Raw genomic sequence first — 13,112 nt, 5'->3', positions numbered from 1 at the left:
GTTTGATTTTAGACTGTTTTTAAGGTCCCATAAACTTTTATTAAGGATTGTAAGAGTATTGCCACTTAGTTTTGGAATGAAAATAACAAACTTAAATTAGGTGAAGTAAGTCATTCTACTAATATCATCAAAAGTAGATAGGTAGAGTATAGACCAATAATTTGGTGCTAATAATTAGAATAGTCTTGTTATGTATCCAACTTTTATCTTTCAAGAGGGAATAAATAGTGATAAGAGTGTAAACAGTGGAAGACCAAGTTTAGCATCGTATGGCATGATTCATTAATTGATTGTATAAGACACTATTATGAAAATATTAAATTAGCATGTATTGCTCCCAATATGATGTGATGTAAATAGTTAGCTTAGAGTTTTACTTACGATGTAATTAAACGTTGTGATTGGTTAGTAACGCCTGCGACCCTAATCTGATGACAGAGAAGGGTTAAGGGTGTTATAGAATCGATTTTTATCTATTTTTAAATATTTTTATTTTTAATAATTTATTCAATCAAACAGATTGAATCGAGAATCGATGGTTTGACCGGTTCGCCTATTGGTCTAATTTTGAAAACCTTAAGTTCTATTGATGATACATTATAAGTAAAATTAGATGATATATTGATGAAAAAAAACTCATTAATTTGTATACAAATAAGGATTAATCCCATTCTACATCCTCAAAACTATACAAAACATTGTAATTGAATTTTTAAAGTAACAATTACATATTTATTATGTTTTTTAATCAACCTAGCCATTAATTTAAACTTTAAATTATTGTTCAAATATAATATAAAATATATATAAATAAGATATGTTTAAAAAATCAATAGGCCACAACACTATCTATTTTTTAACACGTCACATCTAAATTATTTATGTAGTAGGCACTCAGGCGTTTACACTTCAATTCGTATGTTTTAGATATTCTTTATGTTAAATTTGAGCAAACACCTAAATTGATAAAATACGAAGACATTTAGGACTTAATTTGAATGGTTTAAAGATTAAAGATAAATTGAAAAATTGAAAGATAATTTAAGGGCATTGGATGGAAATTAAGCGAAATAAAGAAAAAGGAAAGGGGGCATTAAGGAGTGGGTGTGTAGGGAGGTGTGGGGAAAAGCGGGGTTGGAATTAGGGGAGGGGAGAGAGGGAGAGAAAGATGAAACGTGGTGGTGTGATGGAGGGGATAAGTGGGCCAGCGGCCGTGGTTGGATAGGACTGTAGCAGGGCAGCTCGTGCTACTTGCGGGGGGCTTAAAGATGTGGTCCACCCATTAGGTTTAACAGGGAGTGGAAGACACGTGGGTTGTTTGACAAGTGGTGGTACAGGGCTGATCATCCCCGCACCTATCAATGCTTCTGGGTCCTTAACACTGTATCATCCGTACCACGATTTATGCTGCCTCCATCACGTGATTCAACTCCTCCGTCCCTTCATTTCCCGCCCTTTGCTTTTTACTCTTAGCTCCCTAGAATCCTCTCTCCTTCCACGTCGTTTAATGCTTTTAATTAATCAAATTTTTGGAACAACTGCCTCCACTTTATTCGTTTCATTTATTTTCTAATTAAAACTGAAGTGGGCTAATATGGTAATTTGTAGAAAACTGAGTCATTACGTGGCGTAACCCGGGGTGGGCTTAAAACAAAAATAAATAAAAAGGTCTAACTCTTCTGCCAAAAAGAGGTTTAACTCTGCCCCACATCCCTGTATTCTTTCAACTTTTAAAATTTAGTCTGTCAACTTTTGATTCCCTTCATTCAGTCAATTTGCTTTTGTGATTGATAAATTAAAGTATAATTAAAAGAAATACGTTATGAATTGAATTTTCATTTAAGTTTCCTTTAGATCACCGATGAAAATATTTTTAATGATAAGACATATGTTTTGATCCAAACGTAACGATAAGATTAAATATGGTAAAAAAAATTCTTTTAAAGGTATTACATAAAATGGCAATATAAATATAGAATATATGATTAAAATTATTTCTATTTTAAAAATAAAAATAAAAAATGAATATTTTTAAAAATTAATATAAAAATATTTTTTAAAAACAATATATTTTATTATTGAATATTTACGTGATTACTTATTTTTAATTCATATATTAGTTTTGTAAGACTATATTTTACTAGCTTATTATGTTATGTTAAAATTATTTATTTTTAAATAAATATATATATTAAAAATTAAGCAGCTCTTTTTTTTTCTTTTTGAAAGAAAAATTAAACAAATAGAGATTCAAAATTTCAAATTAAAAGCAGGAAGACTAAATTTTAAAAATTTAAGAGTACAGGGATTAGGGGCAAAATTAGACCTAAATAAAAATATAAAGCGAAGAAAAAATTATAAAAAAAATGCATGTAATGAATTGGAAAAAGGTTTAAAAGGAAGGCTGAGATGACACCACAGTGGAGACCTAAGCTTGTCTCAAATTCACGCGTTCTATTTCCTTATCACTTTCTCTTACTCTTTTCATAACGAAAAGTCCGAAAGACCCTGGAGCACCTTCCAATTTACGAAATTAGTAATCACTGAAATCTGTGAAGAGAGTGTAAAAAAAATCCCTGACCTTTGCCCCTTTCTCTCGTCCGATCGATCTCGCAGCGTCTAAGAGAAGGAATTTGAGAAATTAGTGCTCCAAAGGCAGCTGGTTCCTGTTAACCGGAAATTTGAAGCCATGTCTCCGGGAGAAACGGTCTCCCGGTCACCTCTAGACAAGCCTCTTAACCAGCTTACTGAGGATGACATTTCTCAGGTCACTCGCGAAGATTGCCGCCGTTACCTCAAAGAAAAAGGTCTCTCTCTGTGCATCTATTTTTTTCTCTTCTAAATTTATGTATGTTTTCTGTTTTGAATGTGAAAGTGTGTGCATGTTCTGATTCGAATTTTTGAACTCCTATTCCTTTTCACAATTTCTTCTTTGCTTTTAGGGATGCGGAGACCGTCTTGGAACAAATCGCAGGCGATTCAGCAGGTGATCTCGTTGAAAACTCTTCTAGAAACGACGTCTGATTCCGACGCCGTTGAAGCTCGGAAGAAACTTTACCCTCCCTGCCCGGAATATCCGCCTTGCGTGCGTGTATTTCTTTTTTGGATAAATTAATCTTGTTTATGTTATTTTATTTCAGTTTCCAAGGCATGAAAAAGTTGTATTTAGTTTAGTAGAATATTTTACAAACTTCTCCTTTTTTTTTTTTGGTCAAACTAGTCAAATTAAATAAAAATTTTCGCAGGTCGTTTCTGATTCAAACGTTCTACCGAAGGAAATTACACCGAATAACGGGATCTTGGTTCCAGTTCCCGAATCCGTTCCTTGTCCCCATTCAAATCCCTCGAAATCCGATTTTTCCGGCGACAATTCTGGCCGAACGGTCATCTCTGGAAATGATTCTGTTTCTCCAAGGTGTTCTTTTTACACTATTTTTTTGCACCCTATTTTTTCCTTTCTAGATAACCCTAGTTCAATGAGGGTGAGGTCATTTAATTATCTTTTTCTTTAGGAAATTTTGTCCAACATAGAGTCAACTGTTAAGCGTTTCAATGTGAAAGGAATGTGAATTTCGCACATGTGCCCGAGTATCTGTGTGGTATCCGTAATTTCCGACGTCGAGTTTGTGCTTGCAATTACTACAAAATCCTCAAGTCAACAATGACGGCATGCTAATCATAAGTTGTTCCTTTCCATTATTTTAGACTTGCAATCTGGAGGATCCTTTAGAGTTACCTATTTATGCTCTAAAACTCTTAACCATTTAATTTAGTGGCTTGGGATGAGTGGGAGGGTCAACATGTAGCTAAATGACGTGGCGCACAACTGTTGATTTATTTAGTTTTGTCAGAGTAATCTACTGGTCTTGGCATCAAAATGGAATGACATTGAAGTTGGCTATACAAGAAATTTGGAGTAAGTTCCAAGCAGAGTTTTGTGCTGGTTAGAGTGCTTGACTAGCATCTCCCATGCGTATAAGAGTGGTTGGTTGAGATTAAAGTTTCTCGGCTTTGATTAAAGCGTCATTTCTGTCTCAGGCTTTCTTGAATTGGACTGCTCCTAAATTTATGGATCCCTATTTCTTGATGAGAAAACCAAACTAGCTCGCATAAACAGATCAAGAACTCATCATGAAGAAAGTAGTTGATCGGAGTTTTGAACTAACAGGAGACAAAATGGCTTTTGTAAAGGATGTTTACTTAATGATTTGATTAACTGAAATTTAATGGAAGCAAGAAAGCTACAGCTTACATTTCAATGCATGTTATGGTATAATACAACACTCAGATAGGAGTCTAACTATTTTCCTTGTTAAATGTGTGGTTATTGATTTCTTGTTGATGTTTTTCTTTGATAAATACCAACTCTAGAGGAACTAAATACTTCTGTCAGGAATATTCAGGTAGTTGAAATCTTTTAGCTGCAGTTTCATTTCTGCCCTGCTTTAGTCCTTGGTGTATAACTTGCATGGCTACTGGTTACAGGTTCTTGTATATATGTAGCGGCAGCTAAAACGTATGCTTTTCCTCTTCCTCTTTGATTTCATGATTTTGGCATGTAAAACTATTACTTGATCGAAGCTTTACCTACTAGATGTGCAGTTAAAAGATATGCTGGTTTTATAATCATATGTTTTGTCTTCATAAAACTTTAAAAAGTCATTCACCCCCTCCCAAGTATCAAGATACCTGTTGATTGTATGAGTTTAGACTACAGTATCATACATAAGGTTGTGGCTATGAATGTTTTCTGTCAGCTTCTGTAGTGAAAGATTTTGAGGAGATTGCACCTATTGCCTTACTGGATAAACTCCATTACTTCTTTACTTTGATAACTTGCCTAATTTCATGTTAGGTTGTCTAATTAAAATATTGCATCTTATTGGTTTGGTGCATATTATTTTTCATCTAAAAAAATTACTTATGGTCATAGTTCAGCAAAGGACCAACTCCTGCAAGATTTAGAGTAACTTGATTTGGAGTGAAAATTTTGGGCTTGATGTAGACTTATCTTGAGCATTTCTTTTAAGGAATATATCATATTACTGGTTTGCCTAAGTTGATGTTGCCGATTGAGGTTCTAAGAGTGAAAATTTCCCAACTGCCCAGAATTGCAGGCGCACCAAAAGAGTCAGCAGGACAGATGACAATCTTTTACTGTGGGAAAGTGAATGTCTATGATGATATGCCTGGTTGTAAGGTTATCTATATTCTTTTCTTAATAGTTCAGATGTTATATGGCTTATCTCACTATAAATAAGTGTTGTCATATTGACTTACAATGGTTTTTGCAGGCTGAAGCAATCTTGCAGCTTGCTGCAAGCCCAGTCTCATTTCCTCACGAAATTCTAGCTGATCAAAGGACCACACCATGGTCCATTCCATGCCATTCACAGGCTGCAAGTGTCAAAACAACCCCATGCTCACAAATGGTTATATTGCCACCTCAGCAAACAGGTAGGATTTTGGGTTGGTTTAGGTGCTTTTTTAACTTCGGCTTCATTTCTCTTCTAAGTCCATGTGGAGTTTGTGTGACTTAGAGTGGGAAAAAGGAGTAATAAGCAAATAAGCATACATCTTTTTTCTTGGATGAATCTGTTTCAGTTTATAATGAACCATGTTATATTCCAAGATAATCCTCTATTGATTATTGACGTGCCTCTTTCTTTTTTTCTTTCTTTTTTTGCTGTAAATCTGGCAGAAAACTGTCAATTTCCTCGAGAAGAGAGCAATGCATCTCTTGAAGACAGCCTTGGTAAATACTTCCTTCTAATTGTCTCGTAAAATTTCATAACTTCTTTACATGCTTAGCACCTCTCCTCTGATTAATGGCAATGGATGATGGTTTTGCCATGAATACGCATTAGCTGTATTTTGTTTTGGTGTTGGGTTAGGTTTAAACTTTTTGCTATAGAACCTGTAATTTTTTTCCCCATTAAGGCTTCTCTTTTGAATAATGAACTTAAGTAATTGAACAACAGAGATGCAGCTGTGTTGCCAATCCTTGATTTAATGAATTATGATTGAAACTTGATCTTGTTCGTAGTTTTCATGCTCATTAGGACTTTTTTGCCTTCCCTTATCATCTTCATAATGATGTTAATACAATAGAACCAGCCTCCAGGTGCCCCAAACTCCTTTCCTCCCTCTATCCCTTGTTTCGTTCCTGTGTCAAATCATTTTTGTTGGTTGTAACCTAGAGCAACTTTCGTACTTCTTTTCCTTGTTACTCATCAGGTCAAATAAATAAGCTTCAACAGACTTTGATCATAGGCAAGAACTGGTGTTCAAATAAAACTTTTGCCTGGAATAGGCATGATAGAATACAAATTTTACAATTTATTAGAAAGCTATATTTCAGTTGCTTGTCTGCTTGAATAGAGATATCTGGTATTTGACATACAGTTTTTGGGTCATGGCCTTTGATTATTTCTTGTTTCTCGTTTAATTTGATGTGAAATAGGATATGGTGTTTTTTAGATGGTGTGCCACCAGGATGAACTAATTGATTCTGGACCATGACATAACCACTGTGGTGGAACCTTGATAAATCTAAAGAGATGCGTGCCTGACCTGATAACTAATGTAGTAAACTTTTATCTGTTGGCTTAGCTGGTTAAGGTCCTTTCCAACCTGGAGTGTAGTTTTGTTACAGATTCAGCTTTTATCTTGTGCCCTCAATTTTTTGCAGCTCATGTCTGGACCTTTTTTATTCCAAAAGTGAAGTAGGACAATGAGGGGTATTTTATTTTTTGGAAGCTGGTTTTGTATCGTTTGTGTATAAACATCAGTGTGACAAAACTGATGTACTTTCATAGCTGGAATAAAAGGCTATGTTGTTATGATGGTTTTCACGAAATATAAAAGATGTTGGTATCCTTTATGCTATGACGATAACTTCATTTTCTCCCCTATTGGCTTTAAATATTCATTTTTGTAACTTGCTTCCAGAAGGACCTACTCGCAGAAAAGCATCGGTGCAAAGATATCTTGAGAAGAAGAAAGACAGGTATCTTTCATGGCAAATACGTCGTACATTAGAATCAAATACTTGTACAATCTAGTTTGCTTTGCTGTTCGTTTCTCATACCCCTGTTAGATGAAGGTTTAAGAACAAGAGAAAGTTGGCAATGTCTTCATCTCCGACCTTAGACATCTACTTAAATCAAGTGGGAGATCAGTTTTCAAATGAGCAGTTGAAACAAAGTGAACCATATTATTCTCCCCAAGCAGAAGTGCAACGCATGCCTCTTGAGTGCAGCTCCATTGAAAATGTTGCAAAGATTCCCCGTCTTACTACTGATGGAAAAGGTGACCAGTAATTTTTTTCTCTTGCATGCCTGTGTTGTCTTTATGCAATAAATGGGCTTTGAACCTAGGAAATGCAGGGCAAATTTAATACATATATAAACGTATTTGACCTGATGATTTTCAGAAATGCATCATATTTGAACGGTCAGTTTGCACAATATAAATATATAATGGACTATGTGATCGCTTTGTTGCAGATTCATTCAAAATATGACCAAGAATGGAGCCCTAACCATGTGGATACGGCGTAGTGTTCCTCCATCTAAGGCTTTGTAATATAATATTTAACATGTTATATCCTTTGCGGCCATTATTAGCAACTACTTAAATGAGGAATCTAGTTTAGTGTTGCTGATCTATATTTTCCTTTGTACTGTTTTTCATTTAAGCTAAATGATCATTTGGCAACTGAAAGAAAAAAGAGCCTTATGTTATCCCATGGTCATTTTAAGCATATCAAGTCAGTAACAATCCTTGTGAAATGGAAAACAAATGAGCCGTTTTAAGTATTTTTATTTTTATTTTTTGGTTATTTTCATGTTTCTTTTATTTTTAAACAGTATTTTTCTAACATTAGTGACTAAGGTCCGAACTTATGATTTTTTTGTCTTTTCAGTGTAATATGTTTTATCATTGTAAGCAATTTTAAAAAAAGTTGTTTGTTATGGGTCATCCCCATTAATATGGGCGTGCTTTTCGTACCATTTGGCCGGTTGCTTAGTGTAATAGCATGAAAAACAAACTTGAAAAAAAGTTTATTTAGTACATTAGTACTAGAATAGTTGTAATAACATTGGCATTAAAATAGTTTACTGTTGTCAACTAAGTCTGATATATTGATAAAATATTTTCATTGAAATGAAGTTTTAGTTAATCTCAGGTCGGATGTTTGATAGCTTAACTTTTTCTGTATCTTTTAAAAAAGAAAATTTATTGTTTGGTATACAGAAATGTTTAACAAGAGTAAAACTAAGGTATCATTTTATGAAATGTCGTTATTTTCTATTTCAATAGTATTAATATGGTAAAACAATATTAAAAGTATAAAAAAAATAAGGGTAAATTATATAAATGGTTACCTGACTATGTGTTTTTGTTTTGGTCATCTAACTTTAAATTCTTTTCAATTTGGGCATTAATGTTTGAATTTGTTCCTTTTTTTGGTTAAATTGATGATGGAAAGCTTTTCTTTAACTAGTACAATCACACATTTAGTTCTCAATACTTACATATTCTATTAATTTGATTTTGATTCTAAATAATTAAATAAATTTTACCCTTTACATGCATAAATTCTATAACATCAAATTTCTTAACCAAAATTTTCAGCTTTTAAAATGGAGGCATTTTGCATCTATTAATTGTTTTATTTGTAGTTGAAATTATTCATTTTGATGTATAACTTTTTTTGTTTATATTATAAGAAGTAACTCTTAGAAATTAACAAAGTATCATTAAAAATAATAGAAAATATAAATTTTTAAAAAATAATTTATAAAATAAAATGATATAAATAATTTAATATTTGTAAAAAGATAATTTTCACTCTGACTAGCATATTTTAGAAATATTTTTTAAGAAGTTGGAACTAGAACCTATCATGAAACTAGAACCTATCATGATTTTTTTTAACTGGTTGAGTCACACTAAAAAAATCATTGAATTGACATTGAATCGATTTTCTCTATTTTTTTCTCTAAATTATGCTAGTCAAAGTGAAAATTATTTTTTTTACAAATATTAAGTTATTTATAAATTTTATTGTATATATTATATATGTTCTATTATTTTTAGTAATGTTTAGTTAATTTCTAACACTAACTTCTTAAAAATATAAACAAAAAGGGTCATGTACCAAATTGAATAATTTTAACCATAAATAAAACAATTAATAGATGTGGAATGCATCTATTTTAAAAGTTGAAAGCTTTGGTTAGGAAACTGGAGGATTAAATTAATAGAATTTATAAATATGAAGGGTTAAATTTATTAAATTATTTTGAATTAGAATCAAATTAATAGAATATTTAAGTATTAAGGACTAAATGTGTTACCAAAGCAGGATTGAATTCAAATGTTAGTACTTAAATTAAAAAAAATTGAAGTTAAGTGACCAAAACATAAATGTAAACATAATTGAGTGACCATTTGTATAATTTACCCAGACAATAAATATATTTTATACTAAATCTAAACTCAAGTGTTTATTACCTTAAAATATAAAAGGACTCCCACGTGCATGGAAAAATGGTGTTAACTCATAAATGATTGAATATGTATTTATAATAAACTACACTTTCCCCATTAATTTAATTTTTTATTTAAATTTTATTTATTTTCCTTATTTTTCTATTTTTACTCAAATGAGGAAATCCATGTTATAACTCTAGAACTTTCTAGTCTTTAACATATTGCTTTAGCGGCGTCTTTATACGCAAGCGTGGCAAAACTACCACGCTCTACTATAACGGCATAAACTACCTTACCAAATAAGAAACTTCCAAAAGAAATTTATTAAAGGTTCTGTTAATACTGATTTTCTCTTTCACTTTCCACTTATAATTCTACTCTTCTCTTTAGATTCACCTTCCAATTTCTTTTCTTCAATTGGAGTATATGCCCCTGTTTTCAAATCCTCATTAATGAAAACAAATTTTCAGCATTTTACTTAGCAATTGTCTAAGAAGGCAACTGAATTCAAATCAAATCCTTTTTTTTTTTTTGAATCATGAATCCGTATTTTCCTTTAAAGGAAGAGTTCCATTGTTCGAATTACTCGCAGTACGAAGATGAGACGCCGCAACCTATGGAGGGTCTCAACGATTCAGGGCCGCCGCCGTTTCTGTATAAGACGTTTAACATGGTGGACGATCCAAGTACTAACTGTGTAGTGTCTTGGAGCAGAGGAGGTAGCAGCTTCGTTGTATGGGATACTCACTCTCTTTCTAGTAATCTCCTCCCTAGATTTTTCAAGCACAATAATTTCTCCAGTTTCGTTAGGCAGCTCAATACTTATGTAAGTGTTCTTATCTTAAACCACGTTTTCAATTTCCAATTTATATTTCTCAAAGGTTAAGACATGGATGCTTTTAAAGCTTGATTATAATTTGTGTGAAATGGTTTTCTCTTCTAAATTAATGTTCTTCTCGGCATCTTTTGATTTCTGTGAAAGTCTACTCAGTTCATAACTTTGAAGCAATAATTGGTTGTTTATCTGTTTTCACAAATTGTTAATTAACTTACATCTCATGCTATGAATTATTTATTAATAATTTAACCATTCATCTACCCTATGAAAATTAAGATATTAAGCTTTTTATTTTTACTTGTTAGAATTTGATTTCCATATTTTTTTGATAAATATATAAATTTAAACAGTTTATTTTTGTTATTTTGTTGCATATAAATGTTGAAATATTGATTTTTGTTATGCTTTGTTCACCTATTGATTTTTATATTAGTATTTTAATGATAATATTTAACATTATTTATCTAATTCTAGTTGAAGTAGCTTGTTATTTTTTTATAAAGATTATATATTAACCAATTGAGAGTGATGAAATTCTCCAACTCCATTTGTGGTAGAAAATTTTTTAAAACACTCTTCCGGGTTTTCCTCACCATTATTTTCTGCAATGTTAACTTTCTTAGAAGTGGGGTACTACTTATTTAGTACTCTTTGTCAAGTACTTGAATTGTGATTTGTAATTTCATTTAACCTGATTTTTTTTGTGTGTGTGTGGTTGGTAGTTGATATATGAAACTGAGAACAAAATTCTAATTTTTTTGCCTACAGGGTTTTCGAAAGATTGATTCAGAGAAATGGGAGTCTGAAAATGAAGGGTTTATCAAGGGCCAGAAGCATCTCCTGAACAGTATCAAGAGAAGAAAGAACACATCTCAAACGCCAGTAGTAATTCAACAATCTCTAGGCTCTTGTGTTGAAGATGGTGAAGTGGATCGCTTGAGGCGAGACAGGCGGGTTCTACTGATGGAACTAGTGAAGCTAAGACAGCAGCAACACAACACTCGAGCTTATATTAAGGCCATGGAACGAAGGCTCCAAGGCACTGAAAAGAAGCAGCAGCAAATGATGTCTTTCTTGGCTAGCGCAATGCAGAATCCAGCTTTTCTGAATTAGTTAATACAACAAAAGGAGAAAAGAATGGAGCTTGAAGAAGCCCTGTGTAAGAAAAGGAGACGGCTACGGCCTGTTAGCGTCGTCCGCGTAGGTGAATCGAGCCGAAGTAGCGGAGGAGGATCAAACCCTGTTAAGACTGAAGTTTTGGAGTTTGGTGACTATGGATACGAAGTAAAAGTAATGGAAGCACTTGCATTGGAAATGCAAGAGGGAGCAGGTGACAAGGACGAAAATCGAGAGGGACAGGGCAAAGAAGTCGATCAAGGATTTTGGGAAGAGTTATTGAATGAGAGGTTCGAAGGAGGTGAAGATGAAGATATGAATGTGAATGTGTTGGTTGATCAATTGGGTTATTTGGGTTCAACTCCAAAGTAGAGAAGGTGATTTGGGTTCCAAGTCCATTTGAAGCTTTGATGCTTTCTTGTTATCAGTAGTGTCCACGCAAGGATGCTTGTGATAAGGTATATATTGTTTGTTTTGGAGGCGAAAATCTTCTTATGATTTTTTTTCTTTTACAAGAAATATATTATGAGAGAAAAATGATCCTTTGCTATATTTTGCCATACTTCAATATTTAGCTATTCAATGAGTGCATATAATATTTCTTTTTTAAACAAAGGTGTGGACTAGACTAAGCCAAAACGGGTTCCTACAGATAAGTGGAAAATAATCCCACATCAATTAGTCAAAAATTGGATTGTAACTATCACCATTTTGTGAGCCACTTTTTTCAAGAGAATAAATTTGTGAGGAGGTGTTTACATTCAAAGATGATAATTTTTCATCGTGGATGCAGTTTGACTGTCCTTATATGAACATGTAAGATAAAAAGTGATTGCTCTTGTTGCTTGTGTTTATTCGCTGCCTATATTTCTCTTTGGTTTGGTTATGATAGATCATGGTTCATCTTGGATGTTAGCTTATAATCTTTTGAAGACAAATTATATGTTATATTAAGTTACGGACCAATTTAGAGAAAAAAGGAGTATAAACTCGTTAGGTTATTAAGTTCCAACAATCTTTTTAGGAACGATCTTGAGTAAATGAGATCGCAGGGTAATAAACTAATTGTTAGGTAGGGAAGAAATCGCGAAAGATTTATCTTCATTGTGGTTGGCTAATAATAACGTATGCTTTTAAATAATCAGTTTTAAAATGGTTGATAGAACGTAAAATGATTAAGAAATCATTTGTTGAATTTTAATACAAGTTTAAACATTTTGTTAAAAGGGTAGTCCTTACAATTAACGATGCAGGAACATGTTTATTTTCCTGGATACACCATATGTGTGTTGTAAGCCAAGAAAGTATTGAATACATTGAGATTATATGAGAGTAAAACATTTCAGGTTGAATGCATATATCTATTTCAAGTGTAAACAAAACATTTAGAAATTGAAGCTATTTTGCACTCCAACTTATATGCACTAGTTGTTTCTATTTGATGGTTATGCAAGGGTAATGCAGTCTCAGTGGTTGATTTTTTCAGTATTGTCATTTGTGGGCTTTTCTATTAAAATTTTAAAAAAATAATACAAGTAATACAATATTTCTAATATTTACCAAAATGGGTCCAAACTGATTTTCAGTTGAATTTTCACATCCCAAAACTAGGGGTGAATATAGGTTGGGTTCAATTAAAATTTTAAGTTTGAGTTTG

At 32.7% G+C, this 13,112-nt stretch overlaps 1 protein-coding gene and 1 pseudogene across 1 annotated transcript; both read left to right on the top strand.

Annotated features, from left to right (window-relative positions):
- The first annotated feature begins 2,393 nt into the window (after nucleotides 1–2,393).
- Nucleotides 2,394–7,820, top strand: LOC107931374 (protein TIFY 4B). The gene is made up of 9 exons (XM_016863255.2): nucleotides 2,394–2,807; nucleotides 2,943–3,085; nucleotides 3,246–3,415; nucleotides 5,110–5,200; nucleotides 5,295–5,457; nucleotides 5,702–5,755; nucleotides 6,952–7,009; nucleotides 7,106–7,311; nucleotides 7,509–7,820. Exons 1-9 carry the CDS (start codon nucleotides 2,690–2,692, stop codon nucleotides 7,523–7,525), a joined length of 1,020 nt encoding a protein of 339 aa, XP_016718744.1. The 5' UTR covers nucleotides 2,394–2,689; the 3' UTR covers nucleotides 7,526–7,820.
- A 2,085-nt stretch (nucleotides 7,821–9,905) lies between these two features.
- Nucleotides 9,906–12,005, top strand: LOC107931386 (heat stress transcription factor A-7a-like; annotated as a pseudogene).
- Nucleotides 12,006–13,112: the final 1,107 nt, after the last annotated feature.

Source organism: Gossypium hirsutum, chromosome A12, assembly GCF_007990345.1.
Source record: "Gossypium hirsutum isolate 1008001.06 chromosome A12, Gossypium_hirsutum_v2.1, whole genome shotgun sequence".
Lineage (NCBI taxonomy): Eukaryota > Viridiplantae > Streptophyta > Magnoliopsida > Malvales > Malvaceae > Gossypium > Gossypium hirsutum.
Note: the sequence above shows the minus strand (reverse complement) of the source record. Positions and strands in the feature narration are given on the sequence as shown.

Excerpts from the sequence above, each read along its gene's own strand:
- LOC107931374 (XM_016863255.2), top strand. The coding sequence starts at position 2,690 with ATGTCTCCGGGAGAAACGGTCTCCCGGTCACCTCTAGACAAGCCTCTT. Across the intron at positions 3,416-5,109 it reads AATGATTCTGTTTCTCCAAG|AATTGCAGGCGCACCAAAAG; the intron begins GTGTTCTTTTTA and ends CCAACTGCCCAG. Across the intron at positions 5,756-6,951 it reads ATCTCTTGAAGACAGCCTTG|AAGGACCTACTCGCAGAAAA; the intron begins GTAAATACTTCC and ends ACTTGCTTCCAG.